General features: G+C 45.1%; 1 protein-coding gene across 1 annotated transcript in view; it reads right to left on the minus strand.

Annotated features, from left to right (window-relative positions):
* Positions 1-21,920, minus strand: part of LOC134466104 (voltage-dependent R-type calcium channel subunit alpha-1E-like) — a 69,317-nt gene that overhangs the window by 26,890 nt on the left and 20,507 nt on the right. Inside the window, 17 exon segments of the mRNA XM_063220001.1 lie at positions 318-960; positions 1,039-1,136; positions 4,312-4,376; positions 4,732-4,799; positions 5,367-5,484; positions 6,747-6,816; positions 7,245-7,376; positions 7,767-7,879; positions 8,145-8,257; positions 8,964-9,173; positions 10,726-10,809; positions 11,887-11,940; positions 15,834-15,949; positions 16,637-16,740; positions 17,879-18,069; positions 19,464-19,622; positions 20,627-20,730. Coding sequence (XP_063076071.1) covers positions 318-960; positions 1,039-1,136; positions 4,312-4,376; positions 4,732-4,799; positions 5,367-5,484; positions 6,747-6,816; positions 7,245-7,376; positions 7,767-7,879; positions 8,145-8,257; positions 8,964-9,173; positions 10,726-10,809; positions 11,887-11,940; positions 15,834-15,949; positions 16,637-16,740; positions 17,879-18,069; positions 19,464-19,622; positions 20,627-20,730 — 2,442 coding nt within the window.

Raw genomic sequence — 21,920 nt, forward strand, 5'->3', positions numbered from 1 at the left:
CTATCAGGTTATATTAAGGTACCTAAAGGAGCAAAAGTGAAGATGGTGTAAATATTTGGCAATGTATGCTAGTTTTTTTTTTTTGTATGACAACGATGAACGCAGTGTTGCTGCCCAAAGCACACATGATTTCCATAATCAAATTCAGAGGACCACTTATCTAAGGGTGTAAGTGACCGTTTCCCAATGTCTAGTGTGCGCCCTTCGAAGTGTGTTCCTTAGTGAACTCTGCAGAGTATCCAATCATTAGGCGTTTCACGCACTCCCAAGGCTTAGAACACTTGACATTGGGAAATGGTAAGTGTCTTGTTGCCTACCTGTGGCCATCTCCATCCCTGGCTCCTGCCTGGCTGCTGGCTCCCTCCTCAGGCTGCCTGCCCTCCTCAGCACCACAGGCCTCTGGGGTCTTCCTGTCCGCGCCGCCCTCCGCCTGCGTGGGCGAATCTCTGTGTCGCCCCTCGCGATGCCGGTGGTGCTTCCTGTGCCGCCCTCCCTCCCCTGCCGTCCCTTCCATCCCGGCCACCATGGCCGCCGCGCGGAACTTCCTGGCCACGCGGTGCCTCCGCTCGGTGTTGGACCGGTGGCTGGTCGCTCCTCCCCCGCCACCTCCAGACCCCGTCCTCTCCTCCGTCACGCAGCTCAGCAGGGGCAGAGGCTCCGACTCGGGAGGCTCAGGGATGGACATGGGCGGCTCCGGCATTTCCATGCCCACGGACATGGGCGACTCAGGCAGGTGCCCCGGGCTGGTCTCGGGGGAGAGGGAGGGCGCGTGGGGCAGGTGGTGGCCGCCGCCAGTGGGCGTGTCCATGTTGTCCTCGGTGGGGCTGCCGAACAGCTCCTCGCGGCTGGCCATCTGCCGCCGCTTGCGCAGCTGGTTGGCCCGCTGCTCCCACACGGACATGCTTGTCTTCTTGCGGCGATCGCGTCGGTTGGAGAAGGCCGAGTTGACGGGCTGCTCATCTCCGTCGTCACCGCCGTCATCACCGCCGGCGGCGGCACCGCCACGGCCGCCACGGCCGGCGCCGCGCCTGGCCCGACCTCGGGGCGGGGGTGGTTCATCCTCCTCCTCCTCGCCAGGAGCTGGCCTACCGCGGTGGATGGCTCGCTTCCTGTACAGGTATGGCCTTCGTCTCCTTCTGCAGAGGAGGTGACAAGAGGATATCAGCAGAGGGCAGCAGAGAGCCTTCTGTCTTCACAGAAGAACAGCAGCATCACTGGGTACCAGGCAACCACAGAACATGATACAGAGGTACTGGATTGCCCAGGCCAGGTATTTGTATTAACGGTCTCCCGCTGCTCTTGATAAACTGAGTCTTTTTGAGCAACAACAACTGTTCCATAGGAGAGACCCAGACATCAAAGGTTCCATCAAAGGACATGTCAAAGGCTCCCTGACACCAAATCAGGCAAGCAATATTACAGAATCAGAGATGGGACTAAAACCACAACTGAAAATATAACGGTTTCAACTGGCTTAAAAAAAAACCAAAACAAAAAACAAAATCTGACCAAAAGAATACCCAAGAGATGACGTGAAGTCAAAAACCCAAAATTAATAAACATACCTGGGAGGAAATGCCACATAACAACAGGCCATGACAACCAAAGGAAAAAAATAAGGGGAGGGGAGAGGTAAAAAGGCAAATATGTGTCAAAATATCAAATAATGCACATTTCCTTCAGAGCAAGAGGAGGGATGGGACAGAGTAGGCGGGTGGGTCAGAGGGATGAGACATGACAGAGAGGAGGGCAAGGAGGAGTAGAGATAGACTGCTATTTACTTACACGAAGCCACAGTCTTGTGACATCCATGTGATAAATGAGCGAAAACAAGACATTAGTGTATTCAACTCACAACAGAAGGACAAAACAGCTGGCATTACTACGTACACAGTCCAAAATTAATTATCACACAGATCAGTAAATGTGAACGGCTCCTTAAGAAAAGCTTGAGCCCAACTGGAAATAACATATGGTGTTGTATGCTGTTATTTTGAGGAATCCATAAAAATCCTCTGAAGTTGTTATACACTGAGAGACATATTTTGGTTATTTTTCTACATATCATTTATTTTTAATTCTCAGCATTTGTCTTGTTAATTAGCTATTCAGATGACCACACAGTGTTTGGTCTGTGCACCATAGGTGAAGTACTGTATACTAACTCAACAGCATGATGGGAGCACCGTTACTGTACATTAGCGTAACACTGGCTTGAGCCTTGTGTCTGATCTTGACAGTCCAGCGGGGGTCCTAAATATCAAACAGACACATATATCAGACACACAGTCAAAAGCACACATGACATAATGAAACATGTATATATGATTGTATGCATACGGTTATCAAAACAATCAGTCTGCACTGCGACAATGTCTTGCTAGGCTAATTGCTGTTAATCACAGCAATAACAAAGTACTACGAAGCTTCTGATGCATGCTTATGGAATAAGCTGGTGTATGTTTGATTTGCTCTGAGCACAACATGTATCAAGATGTACAGCTGAAGGTATAATGTTGAAGGAGGCTCTACGCTGCTCTTGTGTGCATATGTGACAGAAGGGAATAATTCAGTTCTAAACGTCCGTCTAGGTTGTACCAGTAAATGACAACATTCAGTGAAATAAGTTTACCACTGCATTAATCACTTTCGTACCAAGCCGATCTTGCTTTTCTTCCCACACAGGTGGAACATATTTTCATGCCATGCATCCATCAAACTGAGGCCTGCTGAAGCCTCACATACACTGAGCCTCATGCCTGATTTCTCATTTTCACATCATGCGACATCGTGCAAGTTGGAAACGTTTGTTTGAGTCATTGTCTGGTAGGCAGTAGCAGTGGACTACACTGGTGCAAACACTCATACACCTTCAACAAGAGAGTCACTCTGCTCACGGTTGAAAAGCATTCATCCATGCACCACTTCAAACTCAAATACATAAAACGTAATCATAAAACATCACCCAAGGTATCATACAAACACAAAAAATAATTACCAAAACACTGTCAAAACACAGGTGTAACAAAATGCTATATGCAATGCGCAATGCTGGACAGAGCTTTCCATACGGAACTTACTGTCGCATAGACTGCACCAGAGGACAATGAGGAACTGTGCACAGAAGCAGCAAAGTTCTATAAAACAGCATTCGTATTGCTAAAGAAAGGCAACGTCCAACCAAGCGGGCGGCCTGCGGGAATCTGAGTCAGCCCTGGGTTGAGTTCCTCTAGCCCTGATCAGCATGTGTTGCAGGGCCAGGAGGTGTAACTAACGTGCGAGGGAAGCTGGCTCGGAGCATAGCAGGACATTCGCATTCGCACTCTCAGAGCAGAGCGAGCATTTTTTCCACCTCACAGGCGAACCGTGCCACAGTTCGCAACAGTTCGGCTGATGCATTTCCATCTGAAAGTGGCGTCTTGACCCACTGCCAGAGTGAAGACAAAACTGCCAGGTCATGCCAGGCCAAGCGTCTGTACTGTACATGCTCACCATACAGGGCCGGATCAAAATGGACTGGGGCCCCTACAGTAGGCTACAGGCTGCTGTGGGCCCCAACAGAACGGAATTTCACAACAAATTTACATAGACAATGTCGTAATTACGAGCAAGAATTACAATTTTATTATTCTTAACTTTTGGCTAATCAGGGGGGCCCCTGGTAGGTGGGGGCCCCTAGGCTGAAGTCATGTCTAGCCTGTGCGTTAATCCGGCCCTGTCACCATAGCATTCACATCGCCTCAGCCACAATGCAGTAATGAGTCCTGGGTAATATTGTTTTCTGCCCCTCTAGTGGATAGGAGACAGTCTGGCCATTTGATTGTTACATAAACAACATTGCGTAAACAATATTATTTAGGTGCAAGGCAAACAACTGCTTATGCAATCAAAATAATTTCTGTTACATTCAAATAGCTCTATAAAATACCTGGTAATTACTTCTGTACAAGTCCTTATGTGTTAGCCCTAACTTGCGTATCATTGGTTTATTATGCAATGATATTACTGTCGAGACAAAAATATTAAATACCTTTATATGGCTAAAAATAACTAAGCATAAAAAATGCTCAAGGAGAATCCGATAAACATACATTGCATACTGGAGCAACTTGATACCTTTTAGCACATAAGAAGCCATACATATTTTGTTTCTATAAACAGAAAAGACCATAAATACGTGTCCTAGCTTGTTGTATACGGTATGGTATTAAAATAATCCCAAAGTAAATTTTGCTTACAGAGCTTTGAAAACAACCCTGAAATAAAGTGTTACCAAAGCAGCATTTATGGGGTTATACATGAGTGACTTACTCTGATAGGCCAAACTCTCTGCCTTTGAACCTCTGGTTGAAGAACTCCTCTTCCTCCTCTTCATCCTGCCGCATGCAAGAAAATAGCAAAATTCTGCTCAGATACACTCAGACACATTTTACTATACAGCATTTTTGAAGACATCTATTGCTGAATATGAAAAGTTCATGAAACACCGCACACTGGATACTGTTCTTTTTTTCTCTTTATTTTTTGGAGCTCCAAAAAATAAAGAGACAAAAAGAACAGTATCCAGTGTGCAGTGATTAATTAACTTTTCATATTGATCACTTTTTCCCGCCTTACACCTGCACCTGGACAGCTGAAGGGTTGTGCACAAGGACTTTCATGCACTTACATCTATTGCTAAACTTGTAGTTAAAGAATCGGTTGACCACACAATGGTTTATACTATAGTACCTTTGTTAATTCCTGTGCGTTGGCAAGATTGTCCACAGCGATAGCCAAGAAGACATTCAGCAGTGTGTCTGAAGCATAGTCAAGGCACAGTATAAATTCATTAGCTGACACACAAAAATGACACACATACTCCTCCATAGCACTGCTGCTGGTGAACAGCATGGTCCTGTCCCTGGGCAGTTTCCACGGCGATGTACTGAACATGAAGCACAAAACCATCTCACACATGGAGGAAAACATCTGACCCAGAGGTAGGCCTTAATCAACACCTCACTTTTAATTAAAGCAGGCGTTCCATTGACCTGGTGGTCCAGGGCTCTAAAAGTAATTAATTATATATTCCATTGAGTGCTGCAATGGCCTTCTCTGGAAGAGGAGGGTGGAGAGGGCTGGAGGGTGGAGAGAAGGCTGAAGGATACAGCTTCCGGGGGGCGCTGTGGTGCAGCGCACTAAGCCCCCCACATTTGGGCTTGCATGCCCACGGGGACCCCGGTTCGAGTCCGACCGGGGTCATATTGCGATCCCACCCCGTCTCTCTGTCCCACTCGCTTCCTGTCACCATCTCAGACTGTCACTGTCCTATCAAATAAAGCCATACAAGCCCCTAAAACCATATTTTAAAAAAAGAAGGATACAGTTTCCAAACAGAGTGAGGATGATGAAGTAGATGGAGGACCACATGCCGTACTGCACGCCCCCCTGGGACCGGATGCCGTTGTACATCACGTCGTTCCAGTCCTCTCCAGTCAGGATCTGAGGCAATGGAGTAGGCAGAAGATATGAGATAAGCATTACACAGTCACACTCGCATACTGTACTGCACGCACCCATGCATGTGCGCACACACGTACGCACGCGCACAGACATACACACACGCACACACAGCAATGCGCTAGAGATGGTCAGTCACAAACTATTTAAAACCAAATCCATAAGTGCTAAAATTACAGTTGACTCCGTGACCTTGTTCATGTAATAGTACGCATCGCTCCCCAGTGCCACCTATAAAGAGCTCTGTGTTCTCTCTCTCCCTCTACTACAGTACACGGCACGCAGTAGATGTAGTATCTAGGGCTGTGCAATACATCGAATTTATATCGTGATACCAATATTGCTGTCAAACAATATTACATTTCATAATATCGAGTTAAATTAATATTTGTCAATACTGCCAAAAGGTAGGCTACGCTAAGCGCAAATTACATTCCCCTCCATTTGAGCCATTGCGAGCACAGAGCAGAATTGCTATCCAACACTCATGCAGAGCACCACTGTGTGTTTCTCTATGGCCCTCCACTCACACTGCTGAAGGGAGGGAAGATTGGGAATTGTTTTGCGCAATTATTTGTCTTTAAAAGAAATATCGTCTGGGGGGCGCTGTGGCGCAGCATGCTAACCCCCCCACATTTGGGCTTACATGGTCCACGAGGACCCCAGTTGCGGGGTCATTTCACAACCCTGCCCCATCTCTCTCTCCCAGTCATTTCCTGTCTACTCTCACACGGTCCTATGATAATAAAGGCCAAAAAGCTCCCAAAAAATATTTAAAAGAAATATCGTCTAAAAAAATCATGATCTCAATATTGACTGAAATAATCGTGACATTGATTTTTCTCATAATCGAGCAGCCCTAGATATTATATCCATCAGATAGTGCAGACTGCACAACACCAGCTGACACAGACAGAAAAGGTATGCTAAATTAAAGTGTATAATTAGCCACATCTACAGTGTGATGCCAGAGAAAGCGAGGGGGTTGAGTCATTTCTCACGGATACGAATGTTCCGCATAATATGCATTTGACTCAGTGAGATGAGAGGGAGCTGGTGGGTGGAGCAGCGTTCACCCGATCCTTTGCCAGAGGCCGTGTGCATCCCACCCTCAAGCACACACACACGCACACACATACGCATACGCACACCTACATGGACGCACGCACACACACACACACACACACACACACACACACACCGCAAGAGACGAGGAGGCCTGTCATTGATTATGGGTGCCAGACCTGAAAGACTGTCATGATGGCTGCCGGAAATGTGTCAAAGTTGGTGGGGGTGTAATCTTCAAAGATGAACCTGCAGAGGGGGATGAAAGAGATACCAATAAATAAACTCCTTTTCTCTTTCTCTTTGTCTCTTCTTGCTTATTTTCTCTGCCTCTCTCTCTCTCTCTCTGTATGTGAAGGTGTGCCTGTGTGTTTAATAGGCGGTAGGGTGCTTTGTTTTACTGATTAGTACACTTCTTACAAACAATACATTCTAGCCATTTAATAGTATGATGTCCATTTCCCAGACTGTATCACCTAGACCCAAAGTAAAATTCTATTTATAATTTGCTGTACATACAGTTCAGTCATACTTGAAAGACTGTTGGACCAACACATGGTGACTCACAAGATACATATCTTATTTCATTCATTTTACTCACAAGATAAATTTTTCATCGGATCAGCTTTGGGAAATACGCAGATACATACAAGGGATAATAATTAAAAAAGACAGACCTGCCGCCAAACAGCTGCATGCCTAAGAGAGCGAACACAACGATGAAGAGGAAGAGGAGGAAGAGCAGGCTGATGATAGACTTCATGGAGCTCATGAGAGACACCACCAGGTTCCTCAGGGATGCCCAGTACCTGAGCACACACACACACACACACACACACACACACACACACACACACACACACACACACACACACACACACACACACACACACACACACACACACACACACACACACACACACACACACACACACACACACACACACACACACACACACACAAGGCAGCGCAAAACAGCATGCTAGTTTATGGATGAAGATCCAAAGTACATAACACTCCTCCAAAGGTTCCTGTTGGTGGGGTGCGGGGGGATGGTTGGGGAAGGGTGGTTGTTCAGATATTATACATGTATCCATCATTAGTACAAAATAAAAAAATGTACAATAGCCTTTTGTTTGCTGAACTCTCAAATGACGGCGGTGTGGAATTGTGGGGGATGCAAAGCCAGCAGCACCTACTTTGTTATCTTGAAGATCCTCAGCAGTCGGAGTGCCCTGAGAACACTGATGCCAAAGGACACACCTGGGCGGAAGAATCCCCACACTACTTCAAAGATGCTGCCAACAATCACCTGCACAGGACGCAGCAGTTACGTACACATCCGGACCTGAGACAGGTGAGCTTCAACATCCAAGAAATAATGCTGTCCGCATCAGAGTACTGTAGTAGTAGTGTCATTCACTAGAAGGAGTCACTGAACTCTGCATGCAAAGTAAGTCATTAGCAAACATCCACACTCACCTCACGGTCTATGCAAATAACATAACATAGTTCAGTCATACTATGTTGGCAATCATGTTATTTTAGACATCGTTGCTTGTAGTTTGGCTACTTACCCCGCAGTCAAAACAGTTGAAGGATGAGTGGAAATAGAGTCTGAACCCCAGGCCGTACATCTTCAGGAACATCTCCGCAAGAAACAGCCCCAGAAACACAAACTCAGCATAGTCTATAAGCACAGCACACAGGATCCTTAGTGCAATAGCCCGGCTACAACAACACATGTGTCAAGTTGCTATAGAGGGGCCAAGAGGCTGCTACACCCCAACACACAGTATACTTTAGCAGAGCCATCCTTATGACACTTAGGTACAGGTGAAGAGTAGTAGCGTAAAGATTCATCTATTACCCCAAAGTAAATTCGGGAATAGTAACATTAAGATTCATCTCACATAACATAACGCACGTGTGCACCTGAATTTGAGCATTTAGGAACACCTCTGTTACTCTGCTCACCTGGCTGTACCAACCCAAGCAGTCACACATCTTAGTCATCCATGAACTGTAAACACTAACTGGCAACAGGTCAGCTACTCTCCATGCAGGTGTCGTCACACATAACATAATTTCCTCTCCCACACTATCTTAACTATCTCAGCACTTGAAATACAACCCTGCCAACAACAAAACTATGTAGAGCCAGACCAACAAAACAGCACAAAACCAGTGACCACAACAAGCAAAGCTCGACATTGACAGACTACCTCAATCAATCAAAAACACATTTCCAGACAACCGCAATCAATCACAAAACACCACAGACAACCAACAGGAAGCAAACTTGCTACCAGCAGGACAATATTGGTATTAAAGCAAAGACCCAGCAAAACAAAAACCCTGACACACTGCTCCATACACAGACACATCCGACTTACACAGAAATATGGTGAGCCAGTCGGGCTGATTGTGGTGGACGATGGCTACACAGATGGTGTTGAGAGCCACCAGGCTGAGCACCACCCAGTAGAAGGAGTCCGTCTTTACCATACGCCGGATCGAGATGCGCAGCATGCGCTCCTTGCGCCTCAGGTACGCGGCCGGGCCGCGACGCGCCGTGCGGATGCCCACCCGTGGTCGGGGACCACCTGAGGTATAGGTGAGAGGAGAGGTGGACACGGGGGGTGTGTTAAAGAATGGCATGTGTCACATCTGGGCAGGAGGAATTGTGTATTGCATTTTGGGATAACAGTGTATCCATGGTAGCCTAGTTCGCACGCAGACCCTCGTGCATTTTCGCCCAACTTGGTGAGCTCGCACGACCATCGCGTGAAACCAGGTTATATCCTCTGAGGACCCCCTCGAAAACGAGATATCCTATCTCAAGGGGCTATCCCCCTAAACAAATAAATTGAAATTGAAATCCATGGTAGTTATAACACAGTTTCCTGAAAATTAAAATAATTGATGAGAACCCTTTAACACAGGTGTGTCAAACTCAAATCAACTGAGGGCCAAAATCAAAATCTGGAACAAAGTCGTGGGCCGAACTCAATATTTATTTTAATAAATTGACTAAAATTGTGTGTGCGTGCACTTAATGCTCATAGTTAATTTCACAAACACTGTCCCATCATAAATGGTTATTCAAATGTGCCTGCACATATTGTGTTGCATACAGTATGAGTGTGAGCTGTTTCACTGGCCTGGGCCCACTCATTTTCCTCTGATACACCGAATTTCATGTTCAAGTCTTGTATGTGGGACAACTGCAATAGAACTTTGAAATGGTCTCGCGGGCCAAAACAAACGGCTCCACGGGCCAAATTTGGCCCCCGGGCCTGTGTTTGATATCCCTACTTTAACACATGAACAACTGGCCCAGTCGTGTCTCTAACAGCTGGGCACTGGACCACTACGGCGGCGAGCCGGGTTTGATTCCGCCCCAGGTCCTTTGTCGATCCTTCCCATCATTCTCCCCCAACTCACTTCCTGTCTCTCCTCCACTGTCCTATTAAGAAAAATAATAAAAAGGCTTCAAAAAATCCCCAAAATACTACTTGTAGACTGTACACCAGATTGGTCCATTCCATTAGTTCTCGATTTAAACCACTTTTCCCAACTTGCTGGAAAGTAGAAAAGTATGACTTTTGTTCTTCACCAGCTAATTAATCATTGAGACCAAGCATGAGCCATGTCGTTGGTAGCTCCCAGACATACGAACTCCAAACTCTGCCCTGGACAGCTCATGCATTCCCTAATATAGGCTGTCTAGCAGGGCGGTAGTCAACTTTTCACCTGAATTCCATTAAGACATGTGCCTCAGCAAAGATCCCACACTACTGTCTATGTTCCTAGACTATGTTTGTGTTCACAAATATCCTGCTCATGATGTGAGGGCAATTTGTGATGTGGAGTGAAGTAATTATGTGTTCTGTGTACAAATCGTCTGCAAACTGGCTGCGTTGTCTGTGTTTGCATTACTGTCACTGGCTGCAAACAGGCCCGTCGACAGGGGTGGGACAAAGGGGTACGTTGCCCAGGGCCATGGGAGATAGGGGGCCCAGAATTGGGTCCCAATTACATTGCATATATTGGCCAGGGGCCCTTCCAGATCACTTTGTCCTGGGCCCAGCAAAAGCTGTCAGGGGTCCTGGGTGCAAGGATGACTAGCAGACAGGAAAGGGCACCTTTACTGACCGACTGTGGAGATCTCAGAGTACTTGGAGTCCTCTCCAGGCCCGCGGCGCCTTGCGTTCTTCTTGCTGGTGGCTCGTTTTAGAACTGCATGCAAACGGAAAGTGGGAGAGAGGAGACATTATTTCAAATGTACAGTAGAAATCATGGATTGTAATGGGCAGGTGATGAAACACACGTAGCACTGTGAAACCACCATCTGAACAATGTGTAGTCTGGTCCCTGTGAACCTGTTGGATTCCGTGCTGAGGGAAAGTGGAGACTAAATTACCGTGGATTAAACCTCTGCGTTCATTACTTTTCAGTGTCAGAGGGAGGCCGAACCAATTTAATGTAGCACTTCTGATCCCATTAAAACTGACACTGTTCTGTTGGGACAGTTGGGCTATTACAGCAACATGTTCTGCACATGCTGGCTATTTCCCAGTACACTCAAAGCAGTTCAAACAGTTACACTGTCTGGTGTAAGTCTCAATCAATCAGCAAAGAGTTGGAATCCCACAGTAAGAGTGATACATCTCTGTCTACATCTCAGAGTGCAATATTGTAATTTTGGCAGTTTCTATGCACGCCATTGCAGGTGACATGCTATTACTGAAGGGAACTGTGGCACAAGGGCATATGTTCTCATGAGGCACATGGAATGGAAATATTTGCAAGTGCAGTACATTAAATGGATAACTATTAACATTGATCATATATGAAGATTGAGAGCTGATGTTAAACAAATGAAACAAAACTTGAAAACGAGAGCGGAGGAAAGAAAACCACAGAACGAATGACCAACAGCTAGAAGACGATACAACAGTGGTCATGTGTACATAAAAAAAAGAACTATTCACTTCACAGTTACCATGGCAATGATGATGGATGTACTCAGCAAGCGGGGTGAACATGCTTGTCATCCCCTCATCCTCTGAAGCACATGATGGCCCCTGGTTGCCATTTTGAATTCTCTGCCAGCTCCTTTTTTAATGGAGGTCAGTTAGACTGCCATAGTTCCTTCTCACTGTGTTTTGCACAGTACTCGCAGAGCAAAGGAGGGGGAAAGAACAGACGTAGAAGGACAACATCAGAGTGAAAGAGAGGTGAGTGACAGGATTGACAGGATGGGGCCATGGTCTGTTTGAGTTAGGTCACTTTGCGGATAGGAGGAAATCATACCATCTAAAGCTGACCTCCCTGAGTTCTTATTCTCCTCGGCGAGCATCACTTCCTCTGCACACAAATGGAGAGAATCAGAGTGTTAAGAAAGAGTATGCAACAATGTCCCACTCTCTGAATGTGTGTACTGTAATACAAAATAGATAATGGATGCTGGTATCTTCATAATGGGCAGTCATTCAAAGGACACACAGACACACACTTACTTATTGCTCATGTACTTCTTTGCACTGTATTGCCACGTTAGAGTGGTCAAGGTCGAACCACTGTGCAATATATTACCAGTAGGGCTCTAAAGATATTGTATCGAACTGAATTGTGATACACAGAGTTACGATACTGTATCGTGATGCAAGAAGGCAGTATCGTGATACACCTTTTCAAAGTACTGTTACCCTTCAGTCCAGAAAACAACCACATGATATGATGTGATAGTGCTACAAACCTACAAAGGATCATCAAAAAGATACATTTAAAAACCGGTGGGTGTATCGAACTGTAGGGCAAAAATCGTGATATGAACCGAATCATTTTAGTGTATCGTTACAGCCCTAATTACCAGTGTTTCAAATGAATTGCATGGCCAGTACATGACAGATAGCTGGACACTGAGCATTTTAAATTTGATGGTACTGTATCCTCTATTTAATGAAATGACATACAGTATATGATGTATGAAAGCTGTTCAATTGCCTGACACATAGTCTTCCTAATAACATTCTTTGATGTCTTGTTTTCATGAAAAAGTTGATAAAACACACATGATTTTCATTCCTGTTACAACAGTCAAGTCAGGAAAGCTGATTAAACAATGTCAATGAATTTTGTCTGGTTGGTATAAAAAAAAGAGAAAAAAAACTGCATGGCATTTTTCCTTGCAGTTACCATGGACACGGCAGTGGAGAATTACAATAGGGAGCCTAGTCTGACCTTAGAAGCAAGTAGAGTTCTGAATAAAAAAGCATTTTAACATTTAGAAGGGGGGGTGGAGGTGCAAATGATATGTTTGGCACTTGTGTAGCAATTTGTGTGAGTCAGCAAGAGTTACACACAAGAGGGCTCAAAACTGATGTGAATGACTCCCTAATATTTGTAGGCCTGTTGCCATTGCAAAATAGGCAATTACCTGTAGCTCACAATGACACAGCTTAATTGACAACAAGTGGTTAAGCATTTAATAATAACAATGGCTAAGGTGTCTACGGTCTTCTAATATGGTTTGTAATTGTGAATTCTAAAGCATGAAGAAGTTGAAGAAGTTCATACAGCAGCGTAGTTAGTGTTTCTAACCTGACTGCACCCATTTTTTTCAAAAGCATCTGAACATACATACTTCAAAAATATCATACCAAAAGTTACTGCTGTGTTGTAAAGCGTCTGCAGACATTTGACAGCCCCCTCCCCCCATCATCAAACCTCCATACAAATTATGTCGGTATGATACCACACTATGTTTCAATAAAATTAATGACTGTGAAAATCATTTACAATCACTCCATGGGTAGCCCTAGTACAATGCATTTTGGTTGGTTCTATTATGCCTCTTTTCCACTGGCGATTTTCTGGTAGACCTACAGTTCAACAATGCGCGACTCGACTGCCACTTTTTGCTTTTCGATTGGTTATGACACAGCTCAATCGAAGAGCAAAAAGTGGCGGCTGAGTCGCGCTGCGTCTAGCTGTGGGCCTACCAGAAAACCCCCAGTGGAAAAGAGGCATTAGACATCCAAGGGGAGAGAGTTAATGACCCTTCCACGTTTTGTGTGCGACTCAGTCAGTATTAATAGTCTCCAGTATTTGAAGAGTTCAGATGCAAAACCCCCTAAGTGCCTTTTCAGAAAATAATCTTAATTCATTTTTATTTAATACAAAGCTATCAAAATTGCATATTTTTTATTTTATTTATGTAATAGAACTATTTATATGTATTATCAAGTACATGAATGCAAACCAAACCAACAACAGGGTTCTCTAAAAATATAGAAGTGCAGGTCTTCAGAAATGGAGTTAGGGGGTTTTGCATCTGAACTCTTCATTTCTTTTATGGATCTGAAGTGCTAAGCTTGAGATGGAAGCCAGAGAGAGTAGAGAGAGAGAGAGGTTCCATTGGCCCATTGTTTCCGGGTTCTATTATTGGGGGGGAAATCCCCCTTTAGGCAGACCTAGGCAGACCTGAGGACTGTTCTATTCAATGCTAGGAGCATTATGACACGCCCCTTTGGGCAGACCGGAACCTGGTCACGTTAGGTGCCCATAGAAACCTATTACGTTGGCATATCTCTATACTTAAAGAATCTCTGTGGAAGCGCCTCAGTCAGAAAGACTAATTATTTCCATTGTTTGGTGTGCCACTCTTCTATGCAGTGGCTTGCTCTGAAAAAAAGAACTCTTTGTAATTGACTGTATGCCTGTGTTGTGAAAACATGCACAACCATATATTCTCTTTCCCTCTCTCTCCCTCCCATCCTCCCTCCCTCCCTCCCTCATTCGCTCGCTCCGCTCGTCTTTCCACTCTTTCTGCAAACACATACATTTTTGTCAGTGAGTCAGCTCACCTTCTTGACCCAGAACTGTGTGGGAGTCAGAGAGAGCGAAAGAGAGAGGAAGAGAGAGATCTTTCCATGTGGGGTTGAAACTTCATGGAGCTATACAGCACCTGAATGCTCGTTTTTTCTCTCTATTTCTCTCTCTATTTCTCTCTCTATTTCTCTCTCTCTCTCTCTCTCTCTCTCTCTCTGTGCGTGTGTGTGTGTGTGTGTGTGTGTGTGTGTGTGTGTGTGTGTGTGTGTGTGTGTGTGTGTGTGTGTGTGTGTGTGTGTGTGTGTGTGTGTGTGTGTGTGTGTGTGTGTGTGTGTGTGTGTTAGGGGGTGGCATTCACTGGGGACTTGGCAGGTTCTGAAGCTGAAAAGGGGAATGTAGCCAATCTGTACAGTACACCAACCCATATATTTAAACTTTAACGACGACAGATTGTCATTATGCCAAACAGTATAATTTACTGTATATCTTCAAAGTCACTGCGTTGAGAACATCACCTCCATATTCATAACAAACAGCCCTTCCACAAGTTTTACACCTCAGATGCATCCTTTACTTGAACCTCACAGCTAAAATATCCAAACATCTAGTGCCCACTCAGAGGAGGCGAGCCACAGCGTCACAATATTTTGATTGCATGATTTGGTGGTAATTACTTTTTCACACTGGTCACAAAATAGCCAAAGACACTACCAATTAAATTGTATCCATTAATTGCTAAGTGTTTACTTCTATTGACATGCCCACAGCTTACATAACGGTACAGTAAATGGCACTCCAGTTTGCATTCATAAAATAAGTTGCAAATAGATAGCTATTTGGTTCATGATTCGCTTGTAACGTCAACTCATTCAGGATGTGCTTCCCCACAACCTAATCCCCACACCACCTTCATCTCTCTATGCACTTAAGCTGTACATCCCTACTCCATTCAAAAAGTCAGAGAATGAGCACACATCAATAGGACAGGTGCTCTTCTGCTTTTAACAGACATACTCTGTCGCTTCTATTGCTTACATCGCTCATATCAGTCCAGCGATTATCTGTCGCTTGATCTTGTCACAGCCGGTGTATTCGTTCGGTCAGAGAATGCGAGCGCATCAGCAGTACAGGTGCTGGACCAAACAGAAGATCACTGTGATTTAGGATTGAGAGTCTGAGACGTCGTGCCATTAACCCCTTAAGACGCGGCTTTATACATTTGTTGTTACCAGTATGGTAATGACCAAGTTGTGGTGCATTACTAAAGGCCCTGTGTTGTGTCATAGTATTGTAGTGCTAAGGTAGTTACATTTCAATGACTATTACAGCGTGCCACTGGAGGTACGGCGCGCATTAAGGGGCTACACTTTGTCTGGGAGCCTCTAACAATGTTACGAACCTATATTTTATAGGTTCTACAGCATTACCTGCTCGGTCTATCCAGGCACGGTATCCATTGAGCTCCCTCTCCACCTGCTGCTGCCGCCGGAGTTTCATGAAGGCTCGCCGGTTCTCCACACGCTCCCTCTCCTTAGCAAACTCTCTGCAGACAACACAGCAGGCCTCAGAGGTGATTACAAATACCAAAGAGCAAACGTAAAAACACACCTTTATGTCTTCCAGCTATGGGTCATGACACGGGTGTAAATATGGTGAAGAGCCCTCAGCTTACTGTGTGGATAGGCTTCGTCATGCAGTAGCTCTGTGTTGTTCAGAATGTGTCAGTGGTAGGGTTTTTAAATCACAGCCTCCATAACGATACGATTCAATATCAATTTCTTAAGGCAGTGATTTGATTATTTTCGATACTTATGAAAGCCCAACGATATGATACGATTCGATTCGATTCATAGGATTGATGCATCAATACATATCGACTATTATTTACAACCCTAGTCAGTGGACAACAGCCGCCTGCCACACATAAACCCTTCCTCCCCGTCTCTGTGGAATCAAACACAGGGCCATCCTGTACTGGTGCCCAGGCAACGCTAACAGAGAGAGTAGAGAGAGAGAGGTTCCATTGGCCCATTGTTTCCTGGTTCTATTATGGCCCCCCTTAGGCAGACCTAGGCAGACCTAAGGACTGTTCTATTCATTGTAGGAGCATTATGACACGCCCCTTTAGGCAGACCGGAACCTGGTCGCGTTAGGTGCCCATAGAAACCTATTATGTTGGTATATCTCTATACTTAAAGAATCTCTGACGCTAAGGGTCAGTCTCACTCACCCGGACAGCACTCCCAGAACCAGGTTCAGCACAAAGAACGATCCGATAATAATGAGGGGAATGAAGTACATCCAGTTCCATGTTACTCCCAGTGCATCATTAGTCTGGGAGAAAGAAGGGGAGAAAAAAAAAACAGATTTCAGAACAAACCACTTCTGGATATTTTGTCTACTCTAACGGGTCATAATGTAAATTGGAGGCACAAGAAAAGGTATACTGTGCAGATTTTTTTAGATTAGAGGAACTTGTGCTCCTTTTGGTAGCCTGGGGGTTGACGTGAACCACAAGAGAGATGATGTCCATAATCTAGTTTTTATCCAGTGATTCTTGCACTGCTGGGAAAAGAGATTTGCATGCATGTCCTTCTCACATTTATATATCTTTTGATTTATATATTTTTATATATTTATATCTTTTGAGCTGCAAACTAAGTTCAGCCAGAGATCTAGGACACTAAGCCAAGCCCTAGATATATATTCCACACACACACACACACACAGACACACACAGACACACACACAGACACACACACACACACACACACACACACACACACACACACACACACACACACACACACACACACACACACACACACACACACACACACACACACACACACACACACACACACACACACACACACACACACTCACACACACACACATGTTCATGCTGAATTGCCTGCTTCTGTTTTGCCCTCATTCAAGTTTGTGTGTTACGCGTGGAGACGGGAGGACTGAACTCGCTAAACATGCCTGCAGAAAGCTTGCCAAAAATACTTCCCCAGTGAAACGAATCTTACTGGAGCATGAACATGAGGGATGAACTACCCATGCATTGACTATGGACATTCAAAACAAAGACTGGCATACATAGCTAAAAAAAACCTACAGTACGGCCCAGCCGTGGCCAAATGGTAGGGCACTAGGTTACTAAGCCGGCGACCCGGGTTCTATTCCAACCCGGGTCATTTGCCGATCCTTCCCTGTCTCTCTCTCCCCACTTATTTCCTGTCAAAAATAATGGCAAAAAGCCTTTAAAATGTATATATATAAAAACCCTATAGTACAACAATGAAGTGCACTATTGCAGTAGGACATTTATTCATGCTCTCGTGTAAACCATTTTACTTTTCACAGCAATCTCTTGTCTCGTGTGGGTGAGATGATACGAGTTTTCTCTTTTTCCACGGCACGACACACACTCTCTGACACTGTGGGAGGAGGGCCAGTGACTCACGTTGTAGAGGACGGCCGTCCAGCCCTCCATGGTGATGCACTGGAACACAGTGAGCACGGCGAATAGGATGTTGTCGAACTGCGTGATGCCGTCGTTGGGGCCGATCCAGGTGCCGTTGCAATCGTACTTGTCAGGGCACTTCCTCACCCCACAGGCGAACTCCACCTCCGATGAGTCCACCGTTTCGTTCTCTGAGAGAGAGAGAGAGAGAGAGAGAGAGAGAGAGAGAGAGACAGAGAGAGAGAGGGAGAACGAGAGAAAGAAAGAAAGAGAGAGAAAGAGAGAGAGAGACAGAGAGCGAGAGACAGAGAGAGAGAGAGAGAGAGGGAGATCGAGAGAAAGAAAGAAAGAAAGAAAGAAAGAGAGAGAGAGCGAAAGAGAGAGAGAGAGAGAGAGAGAGAGAGAGAGAGAGAGAGAGAGAGAGAGAGAGAGAGAGAGAGAGAGAGAGAGAGAGAGAGAGAAACAGCAGCAGTGACACACATGTAGAGTGTGGGAATGGAAAGTGGGGCATTATTCTGGCTGTGGCCTGAAATCAGTTGCTGCTCGTTTGTGCCGACTACAAGCAATATTAGCAGTTGCTACTACTTGTTGAAAGGGGAAAACATTGCAATCAACTCGGGGACAAGGGCTCTCTGAAGCATTCGGGAGGCAAATCCATAGAGTCTAATACACACTTACAATGCCATAGGTCCATAGCGCTACAGAAGCTCTCTTCCAACAGTGCATTTCACCTCTCTAGTTCACAAGCTGTCCAAGACTAATGTGATAATGGAAAATGTCCTCCACAACCCTTTGCCATTTTGGCTGGTGGCAGGTCCAAAGGGAACCTTTAGAGTGCTAATTTGAAGAAAAAAAAAAACAACACCCCTATAACTGTATAATAAACAGGCTTCAACCATACTGCAAGAGGACACGTTGACTAAACATACAGGAGCCAGAGGACAAGTCGACTAAACATATAGGAGCCACTTTTTCCCCCCTTCCACGTGCATACCATGACACTTCCAAAGTATTTCGAGCTGGAACTTGCAAGGAGAAATGATGGCGCAGTCAGGAACATATGGTACAAAAGCAGTGGCTGCTGTTATATACATGTCATAACACCCATATATTACTGATGTGGAGATCCCTATTAATACTGCTGCTAATTCTGGCAGTTCTTTCCTTTGCTGAACTACATATGTAGTGCTATGCTCCACTTATTCCGTTGGGAAAATCCAGTCCAAATGAATAAAAGAATATCTTATTCATATCAGCACTCACAGGGTTATTTATGAAACAGTCATTGCACCTCATGGCGGTCGTCTCATGTTGACATGTCAGTAAACAGAGAGGCATGTGCATTGCCCGGTGGAATGTAAAACCCACATGTAAAATTGGCTAATTGGTGCCTTCGTTGCCACTGATGCCATTGTCTAGGACTAAATCACAGTGGTGAGCAGAGAAGTGTAGGAGGATGTTTGGACGGCTCTGTCTCAGTGCATCCACAGGCATGTTTCAGGCCTTTTGTTTTTGTTTACTTAAGGGTGCTGCCTGCCTGTGAGTGCACAAAAGACAGCTTTGCCTGCTTTGCTTGCTGGCTCACCGAGGATGTCTGGCACTGGCAGGCAGGTGTGGTGGAGCTTGCCGCTGTAGAACTCCAGACCGATGATGGCAAACATGAGGATGGCGAAGAACAACAGCAGGCCGATCTGCAGCAGGGGCACCATGGCCTTGATGATGGACTTCAGCACGATCTGAAGACCTTCAGGCAGACAAGAGACGGGGGCATAGGGGGATGCTTTTAGTTAAACTGCACATTGGAGACTGATCAAACGCAATTTCAAACTTCTATGCTAACCCTGTTACATAGTTTTTTGACAATAAAGTACACTTGGCTTGATTGATGCTGACAGGCCTTTCTAGTACTGGGGCAAAAGACAGTTTCATTGCGCTCGCCAACCAAGATGGAACTGTAGGCTACAGCATGGACTTGGCTCTCAAATCAATGTGACAATTTTGCAGAATGAAAGAAAGAAGAAAACTTGTCTGAGCAATCGATCAATTACATTTGAACAATCCAGTGATCTTCTCAATTACCAATTTTTTGACTGTAGCAAATGGCAAATTGATCAATAGCAAATTGATGGTTTGCTATAATGCAAAAGACGACCAAGTGTGTGAAGAGTACTCAATTATTGCATTCAAGGGTAGTCTGCGCTGAAATCCTACAACAAAGAAATAAAAATATCTATCCTGCATTGAGATGCCAAATCCCACAACAAGCATACAGCTCTTAAGATGATTAAAAAAAAAACGTGATTTTTTACGCAAGGGATAGTATACTATCTCAGTACAGAGTCTCCATGCCAGTGAGTACTGGCAAAGCTCAGTATACACACTATACACATACACAATGGTATATTTATCAGGGGATATCGGTGGATGCTTTTGACTCATATGCTTCATCATTGATGACGTAGAGATAGAGATGAGTTGCCTCAGTAACATTCTCAGGCGACATCTCTGTGTCGTGCTGGTCCTATATCGACCTCAAAATATGCACAGTGCCACTGAATATCAAGTCACTTCAATTTGAAGTCTGACCATAAGTTCAAATACAAAATCAAATACAAGCTTGACTTCACTTGGAGATTGGACAAGCTTCACTTGCATATTGGAGACTGGTCAAACGCAATTTCAAACTTCTGTGCTAACCCCGTTACCCTGTTAGATTTTTGACAATAAAGTACACTTGACTTGACTTACTGGGGATGCCAGACACCAGCTTGAGGGGTCTCAGCACCCGTACAGCCCTAAGCGTCCGCAGGTCCACTGGGATATTCATGTGAGCGCCAGCTGTGGCTAAAATCCTGTACATGCAGAGAGGGAGGGGGAGAGGGAGAGAGAGAGAGAGAGAGAGAGAGAGAGAGAGAGAGAGAGAGATTGGACACCCATTTATTTTGAATCGTGACACTACCGTAGTTAAAAGGGTACATTACACATTACACTCCACAGAAATTGACACCTTGCAGTGAGTCTACTACCATCATGAACTGCCCAGAGTCCCTTGTCAACACACCTCCCTGGTCAACACATCTATCTTCAAACATTGAGAGAGAGAGAGAGAGAGAGAGAGAGAGAGAGAGAGAGAGAGAGAGAGAGAGAGAGAGAGAGAGAGAGAAGAGAGAGGGGGGTGGAGAGAGAGAGAGAGAGAGAGAGAGAGAGAGAGAGAGTGAGAGAGAGAGAGAGAGAGAGATAAAGGTGGATGAAGAGGAAGAGAGTGAGGGGGGGGCACAAACAGAGACAGAGACAGGGGCAGAAGTAGTTATAGGCTGTTTGGTTTGTTATATGCTTACCATTGCCATCCTTTAAATGTTTTGAGAAAACTTAAGATAATGAGGAATGAATTCAGTGCACACATATAAGAAATGAGCTAAGAGATGTTAGGCTGTATTTTTTTCCAATTCTTTTCACACACAAATCCACATTCACAACAGCATTTAATGGATATGGGTGCTTTGCATCCTGAATAACTAACCACAAAAGGACTCAAGTCTTAGACCAACCTGAAGCGCCCACACAGACCACAACACAATCTGCTGTACAGTGTGAGCATAAGAAAACAATTAAGATAACCACAGCTGTTTATTGTGACTGCAACAGAAGTACATTTCTCATGCATTTCAATGATTTTTGCTGTTTGGTTTGCAGGAACACGATGCCACGTGACGGAGGCTGAGGCTGGCGGAATGGAGTGGCCTCGCTGCCTTGAGCTGAGTGGATGTGCCCTTGGGGTGGGAGTGCTGGTGGGCGTGCAGGCAGAAAAGCAAACGGCAGGAGCTCGAGAGCCAGCCCACGCAAAATGCACACAGCATCACAGGAGCAAAGACCAGAGGGAGAGCGAGGGAGTCAGAGAGAGAGAGAGAGAGAGAGAGAGAGAGAGAGAGAGAGAGAGAGAGAGAGAGAAAGGGATAAAGGTGAAAGAAAGGGAAGAGAGAAAGAGAACGAGAAAGAAAAAGAGAAAGAAAGAGAGAGGAACATAGGAAACAAAAGATGTGGC

Source organism: Engraulis encrasicolus, chromosome 16 (genome assembly GCF_034702125.1).
Source record: "Engraulis encrasicolus isolate BLACKSEA-1 chromosome 16, IST_EnEncr_1.0, whole genome shotgun sequence".
NCBI lineage: Eukaryota > Metazoa > Chordata > Actinopteri > Clupeiformes > Engraulidae > Engraulis > Engraulis encrasicolus.